Source organism: Chroicocephalus ridibundus, chromosome Z (assembly GCF_963924245.1).
Source record: "Chroicocephalus ridibundus chromosome Z, bChrRid1.1, whole genome shotgun sequence".
NCBI lineage: Eukaryota > Metazoa > Chordata > Aves > Charadriiformes > Laridae > Chroicocephalus > Chroicocephalus ridibundus.
Genome location: NC_086316.1, coordinates 44,836,416 through 44,843,542, shown reverse-complemented (window position 1 = coordinate 44,843,542; position 7,127 = coordinate 44,836,416). Strand labels below are relative to the sequence as shown.

Sequence of the window (7,127 nt, the reverse complement as noted above, 5' to 3'; positions counted from 1 at the left end):
ACTTTTGGTGCTATAAAAACAGAAGGCAAGAAGGACCTTGGTCATTTTGGTTTTGGTTCATTTCCCAGTGGACCCCTTGCCATTTTCGGCAAAAACTTGCTTCAAAAGGATTCAGAATCCCTTGCCACAAACTGCTCCAGATGCTAGTGCGGAGGAAGCGATTTCGGGTGACAAACTCTGCTTCGCAAAGAGGGGGAATTTCCATCCCGCGCTTCCCCCGAGCACTGGAGTTGCGGCGGAGGACGTAGGGCCGTCACCCCCTCCGTCAGCGCCGCCACCGCCGCCCCGCGTCGGGGCCCGGAGACCCCCAGGATCGGGCCCCAGCAAGGCCAACACCCGGGCGGCACCGTCCCCTCCAGGCCTCAGCGGGGCACAGCTCTGGGCAGCAAAGACGACTTAACGGCCAGAAAATAATTAAGTATATATAATTTAGCTACCGCCGTTAGGGCACTGATCGCCGAGCGCCGGTGTGGAGACGGCAGCTTGAAGCGCTCGAAGTGACGGCAAGCGCGGAGAGCAGGAAACAAACCCCCAGCCCGGGCCCGTCCCTCATGCGCGTTGCCGGCAGCTACGCTGGGCAGAACAGCCGTCCTGGGCTCTTTTTAGGACGCAGAATAAGGAGTTTTTGTGTTTGTGGGTTTATTTTTTTTTTTTTTTTTTCCTGAGGACGTTAAACCAGGCGCAGGGGGCTCAGGGCGCTCGGGGGCTCAGGGCGCCCGGGGGCTGTGGCCGCGCCGCCGCCGAGGGAGGCCTGGCCTGCCCCGGCCCGGCGGGGGCTGGGGCGGCTGCCCGCTCCACCGGCGCTCCTCGGGGGTAGCTCACGGTCGGCAGCTCCCCGCTTCCCGGCGGGGGTAGCGCCGCTTCCCTCGACGAGGCCCCTCCCTCGACGGGCCGAGGTCCGTCCGTCCGTCCGTCCGTCCGTCCGTCCCCGCTGGGAGGATGTGCGTATGGGGGAGGGTAGATAACGGCCCTCCGTGCCTGTCTCTTTAAGGAGCCGCTGCCCCCCAATTAGCGCGCGCCCCCGGCGACGCGGGCCGCGGGCGAGGCGGGGCGGGAGGCGGGGCGCGCGCCCTCCCCCCCCCCCCCCCCGGCTCCAACCTCCTCCCTCCCTCCCGCTCCCGCCGCGCCACCACCCCGCGCGCGGGAGGCGGCGGGAGCGGCGGCAGCCGACACCGTCCCACGTTACTTTGATTGACGGCTGAACAAATGTTTCCCCTGTTCGAACGCCGGCGCCGCGCAACGCCAGCCATCTGCAGGGCCCCGCCTCGGGCGGCGGGCGAACGGCAGCGGCGCAGCCGCCCCATTGGCTGCAGGGCCGCGCGGCGTCAGGCACCCACGTGGGGCCCGCCCTCCCTCCCCGCCCTTCCCCTCCTCACCCCCCCTCCCACCCCCGGTCTCGCGCGCCCATTTGTCAGCGGCGAAATGATGGGCATTAAGACAGAACGGCGCTTAATGTGCGGCCGCCGCCGATTGGCCGTCGGCGACGCCCTTCATGGGCGGGGCGGCGGGGGCGGGCGGGGCCAGTGGCGCCGCGCTGCCCGACGGGAGGCGCAGTCCCGTGGGCGCTGGCGGGGGGGAGCAGCGGCGGCGGGCGGACTGCGGCTCCCGGCGTGCCCCGCGGGCGGCGGCGCCTTCCGGCCACTCTGAATATGTATCAGAATGTTAATGACGCGCCGCCGCTAAATTTGGGCAAAGGAGTCACCGCGCCAGAGCGGCGCGGAGCGGAGGAGGCGGCGGCGGGCCGGGAAGGACTGGGTCGGGTACGCGGCTCCGCTCCGTTCTGTCGCTGTCACTTCGCGGAGTTTCGAAAGGCGAGGAGGGGAAAAAAAGGAGAGGGGGAGAAAAAAAAGAAAGGAAAAAAAAAAAGACATAAATAAAGCAGCCCGGACCGTACCTTCTTTTTCATCTTCTTCGCTCTCTTCTTAATTTTTTTTATTTTTTTTTAAGTAAAGAACCAAAAAGAACGGAAAAAAAGAGCGGCCGAGCAGCGCTAGCCGGGGAGATGCGGTCCGGCCGGTAGGAGGGAGGACCGGCCCGCCGCACAAAAGGGCACCGCACCTCCGCGGCGGCCGCAGACCGACCGACCGACCCATCGGCCGCCCATAGCCACCTTCCCCGGCGGGCCGCCCCGCTCCGCTCCGCCCGGGAGCAGTAAAAGTTTGCAGAAGGGGAGAAAACTGCCGGAGGGGATCTCCGGCGGAGCGCGGCGGAGGGGCTTTCCCCGCCCTCCCTCCTCCTCCCTCCTCCTCCTTCCTCCTCCTCCTCCTCGCCCGCCGCCGCACGGGGCTCGCAGCCCGCCGGAGCCCGCGGAGCGGCGGCGCTCGGGAGAGCCGGTCGGCGCCGCCCGCTGACCGCCCCCCGGGGGATGTGGCAGCGGCCCCCGTGCGCCGCGGACCCCGCCGCCGTCGCCGCCGCGCCTCGCTGCTGCCGGCGGTGCCCCGCCAGCCCCGGGGCGGCGGGGCCGGGGCGTCCCTGCCCGTCGCCGCCGCCGCCGCGCCTGCAGCCCTGATCCCCGCCGCTCCGGCCGCCGGCGCCCCCGCGAAGCGGCGTGGATGATCCGCGACCTGAGCAAGATGTACCCGCAGACCCGGCACCCGGTGAGTGGCGGCGGCGGCCCCGCGGGCAGCGCTCCGGCGCGGGCACCGCGGAGTTGTAGCCATTTTCTTATTGTTGTCCGCCGCGCCCGCCGCCGCCGCCCCGGGCCGGGGTTGGCTCCGCCGAGTTGCCCCCGCAGGGTGCTCGCCCGTCCCGGCGCCCGCCCTGCGTCCCGCCGCCGCCGCCGGTGCGGGGGGTCCGAGCCGGCGACGCCTCCCCCCGCGGCGGCCCCGCACCGCCGGCGGCCCCGTCGGGGCAGCAGCCCGGGGCGCTTCGGGCATCTCCCCGCCGCCGCCGCCGCCGGGCGGGCGGGGGTCCGGGGGGCTGCGCCTCCGCCGAGCCCCGGGTGCCAGGGCCGCGGCGGGCGGGCGGGCGGGGGGTGGCGGGCGGGCGAGAAGGGGGCGATTAAAAGACCCGCTGTTGCTTGCTTGCAGGCTCCTCACCAGCCAGCGCAGCCCTTTAAATTCACCATTTCCGAGTCCTGCGATCGGATTAAGGAGGAGTTTCAGTTTTTGCAGGCTCAGTACCACAGGTAACGCTGCCGACTTTCCCCCAGCCCCGCGCCTCTCGCTGCTTTCAACCGCCGCTGCCTGGCGGGGCGGGGGCGCCGGGAACCCCCCGGCGGAGCCCGGGCGGGCTCTCCCCGGCCGGACCCTCCGCATCCCGCCGCCGCTCGGGGCCGGGTGCTCACGGGGGCCCCGAGCCGAACGGTGCGGGCGGGTTTTCTTCTTTTTCCCCCCACGCTCCGGTTTGTGGTTGGGTTTTTTTTTTTTTTGGTTTGTGGGGGTTTTTTTTGGGTTGGGTTTTTTTTTTTTTTTTTGGGGGTGGGTTGGGGGTGTTTGATGGAGAAAAAAAAATATGTGGCTGGCTGGGCTCGTCCTCTGCTTTTCTTCAAAACGCCGCTCAGGACGCGCATCTTGTCTTGGCTCGGCCCCCTCGCGCCTTTCATTGACATGTCAAGTGCTGATAACCTGGAAGTGAGGCGGCGAGCTATTTCATTATCCTTAGGTGGAAGAGCGCTGTGTCCTCAAAGTGACAAGTGACTTCTGGCAGGATTGCTTAGCGGGCTTCTGAAAACAAACAGAAAAAACAGCGGAGGTGTTCGTGTTTAACCACGGTATTCCTTAAATTACCTGCAGTGTTTTCCTTGCAGTTCTGTCATCAGTAACAGGAAAAAAAAAAAAAAAAAGAAAAAAAATTTAAAAAATTCAGCAACTTTTTTGCGTCTTGAAGTGGTGATACATGTTTGATTCCTCTGTGGGTTGAGTGAAAGCAAAAGCTATAGCTCCTTCAAATAAAAATTCCGAAATCCAAATTACGGATTTGTAAGTGGCTTCTCAAGCTCGTTATAGGTACGAACCCCTGCGTGCTTCTTCTGTGAACCAGTGGTGTTGTGTTGTGGTTTTTTTTGTCGGAGAAAAACACTCTCCTGTGTACTGTATGCAGTTTGCTTAGGAGATGAGGATGTTGCACAGTGCTCTCTTGAAAGAGGAAAAGTACAAACCCCACCCTGAACTCCCAAGCAAGAGCTGGAATGCACATTTCTGTTTGTGTGTTGGAGAAACGCTTGAAAAGGGGAGTAACCTGTGCTCGGAAGAATGGCAGTTTTGTGCTATGAAGTACCCATGCTTTTTCCTTTTTATGTCTTGAACAGTTTAAAGCTAGAATGTGAAAAACTGGCCAGTGAGAAGACAGAGATGCAGCGACATTATGTCATGGTAAGCAGGCTGCATAACAAATTCAAAATGTCTATTAGCTTGGTATACTGAGACCGAAATACATTCAGATTGCTGGAGGCGAACAGAAAGATTATAGTAGTGCTGCTCTTGTTGAGGTTGCATCAGTGCTTCCATTATAAGTCCTTAGTTTCAGGGGTTTATAACTTGTTTGCAGCAGTTGGTTTCCACGTGAAACCTGCTTTTTAATGTTTTAAGCAATTGGGGATATTTCTTCCAATGCTAGTAGATTACTTGCCAGCCCTTTAAAGCCGTGTACAACTTTCGTAGTGTACCTGGGGACGATGTTTTCGCGTTTGCTGACTTCTCCCAATGATCCTATTTTTGTAAAACGGTTCTGGATAATATTTTTTTTTTCTGTGATGGGCGTAAGCTTATAAACCGAAGCCCGCTTCCTTAGAACTGTTGCACCTGGGCAGCTGGTTCATTGTTTCACTAAATTCAGAATGGCAGGGATCTCAGCTGTGAAAGGGATTTCCTCAATGGTTGTGGTCTGCCTGGTTGAATAATGTGCATAGGAAGACGTCTCTAAATACATAATTGCGTGATGGATCATGGTAACTCCAGAGGAGCTCTTGCTATCTGCTCTCTTGTACACCTATGAAGTATTAGCCGTTTTCCATATGTACGTGACAAATGACATTCCGGTGTTTACAAAAAGAGTAAATAACCTTGAAAAATTCTTAACCCAGAGCACAAGTGAATGTTAAGGCTCACAGTTGTCTTTTTCATGCCTGATACGCCTAATTCTTGGAGATTCCTTGGTACTAACATTACAGACTGAACTGAGTTCCCCGCAATACCCGAGCACAACAGGACATACTTGATTGGTGTGCCTGCTTTGGCTCTGAATTACCATGCTCTTTCATTTTTTGCATCCCTGCAATTTAATTGTAGCTTTTTTGTGTTTTTAATTTAAAATATTGAAAAACTGGTCTGTTAGGCATTGCTGATTTATATGTGTGTCTGGCTTCAAGCACTTTGGGCTTTTTTTTTTTTGCCATCTTTTATGTGTGCTAGCGAATAAAATCTTGAGCATTTTCTGTGTGGCTTTTTTTTCTCTTTCTAATCTTTAACTCTGGTTGTGATTACTTTTCATGATTTTTTTTTTTTGTTGCCTGTTTTTGTGCTTGTTTTATGGCTGTTCTTTGTAAATTTGACACGAAGCAATGTAGATAAAGCGAAAAAGCAAAAAACCCCAACAAACAAAAGGTTGCTGTGAAATGCCGTTTCGAATTTCTCTGAGCTGTTCAAGGCCAGTAAATGTTTTTGGGTCTGTATGTCTTTGTACAGATGATGTTTTTGAGTCAAAGTGAATTTTGGAATGGTTTTCACAACTGCGAGGTCTAACAGAGTAATTTTCTTCTTTCTTAGTATTACGAGATGTCCTATGGGCTGAATATAGAGATGCATAAACAGGTAGGTAGATACTTTGTGTCACGTAAGAACGCTCTGTGTGATTTCTCCCATCAGCCTTACAGCCGGTGTGTATTCTGCGTGACTTGCTTTGATGGCGTGCTTGAGTGCATGGGAAATCTTATTTTTGCACCTAACCTGGCCCTGAAACTCCCATCTGATGTGTGGTGTATGGGCTCTGCGTAGGTTATGGTCTTGGCGACCAGTTGTGCTTTACTGGGCTGGTTGTCTACGTGCAAGCGGTCCTACCCGGCATGGGGAGGGTGTGTGTGAGTAGGGTTGGGTGTGTGGGTTGTACACCTTCAGATCCATCTGACCTCGAACCTTGGGGCTTTGCTTTTTGGGATGATAGCCACATCACAAATGCATATTAGGTGTGGAGGGATTTGCATTTGCGTGTGGAAAAGACTGTTCTCTTCGGTTAACCTGGACCGATTTAAGCTGGAGCTACAAAAGCAACTGATGCACAGCCATGTTCCTGTTTCCCTCAGGCTGCTTACGTGGACCTTTGTCCAAAACCAGTGTCTTAGCATCTCAAACACGAAGGAGTAAATGAGCTTTCTGCGAGGGTGTTAGCATGCTCGGTTTTGTGCCTTGAAGTCTAGCACTTAGGCCAAGATTAGCAGGAGATTAGTCAGATGGAGCATGGTAGTGTAAATCAGAGTTTCTTATTCAGTAATGTGTGTTTTTAACCTTCTCTAGAGGAGAATGAATTAAACATCTGACCTCTTTTCCAGTGAGGGAACTTTTTATATGGTGGAGTTTAATACTGACAACTCATTTTAGTAAACGGTTGAGCAATTCGCCAGCCTTGCTGGGGAGTGTAAACTGCAGAAATAAAGAAATGGTTGGATGGGAGAAGAAAGACCATCTGAAAATTGGTTTGTACGCATTTCTGTTCAAAGTTAGGGATTTGGAACTTCTCTGGGTTGTGGAAATGGGATTTCTTTATCTTGTTGAGAGCAGACATACAAGTCAAATGTTTTTTCATGTTATTTATTATATTTTGTATTCCATTAGCATTCCAATGCCACAGGCCTGATTAGGGCCATTTGCGCTAGATGGCATACAAATATGGTGGGATTTCCCGCCTCAGAGCATTTTGCATCCGCAGTTCCAAACTTATGGGACCTTGTACGTACGTGTTATTTTACAAACATGTTGACCTGTTGAATTCAGGTGTCCTTCACTGACCATGAAGATTCAACAAGTGTGTTTAACAAACGGTTGAGGGGAAAAGACGACGACTGCAGCTGATCAGATTGTGCGCATGTACCTGGTGACTCTCTCGACCTGATTCAGGTCGTGGGTGCTGGTGGAAACACTAGTCACTGACTCTCGGAGGTGTTGGATCTGTTCTCAAATGAATAGCCAGATTGT

The 7,127-nt window shown here is 55.4% G+C and overlaps 1 protein-coding gene across 3 annotated transcripts in view; it reads left to right on the top strand.

The window, feature by feature from the left end:
- The first annotated feature begins 1,700 nt into the window (after window positions 1-1,700).
- LOC134508377 (transducin-like enhancer protein 4) overlaps window positions 1,701-7,127 on the top strand; it is a 99,934-nt gene continuing 94,507 nt past the window's right edge. For 2 of the 3 annotated variants that reach the window (XM_063319919.1, XM_063319917.1), the window contains exons 1-4: window positions 1,701-2,597; window positions 3,030-3,127; window positions 4,250-4,313; window positions 5,706-5,750. In XM_063319919.1, the coding sequence (XP_063175989.1) occupies window positions 2,553-2,597; window positions 3,030-3,127; window positions 4,250-4,313; window positions 5,706-5,750 (252 nt within the window). In that variant the 5' untranslated portion in view covers window positions 1,701-2,552. The remainder of the gene's footprint in view (window positions 2,598-3,029; window positions 3,128-4,249; window positions 4,314-5,705; window positions 5,751-7,127) is intronic. The other variant, XM_063319920.1, reaches the window with a different exon arrangement.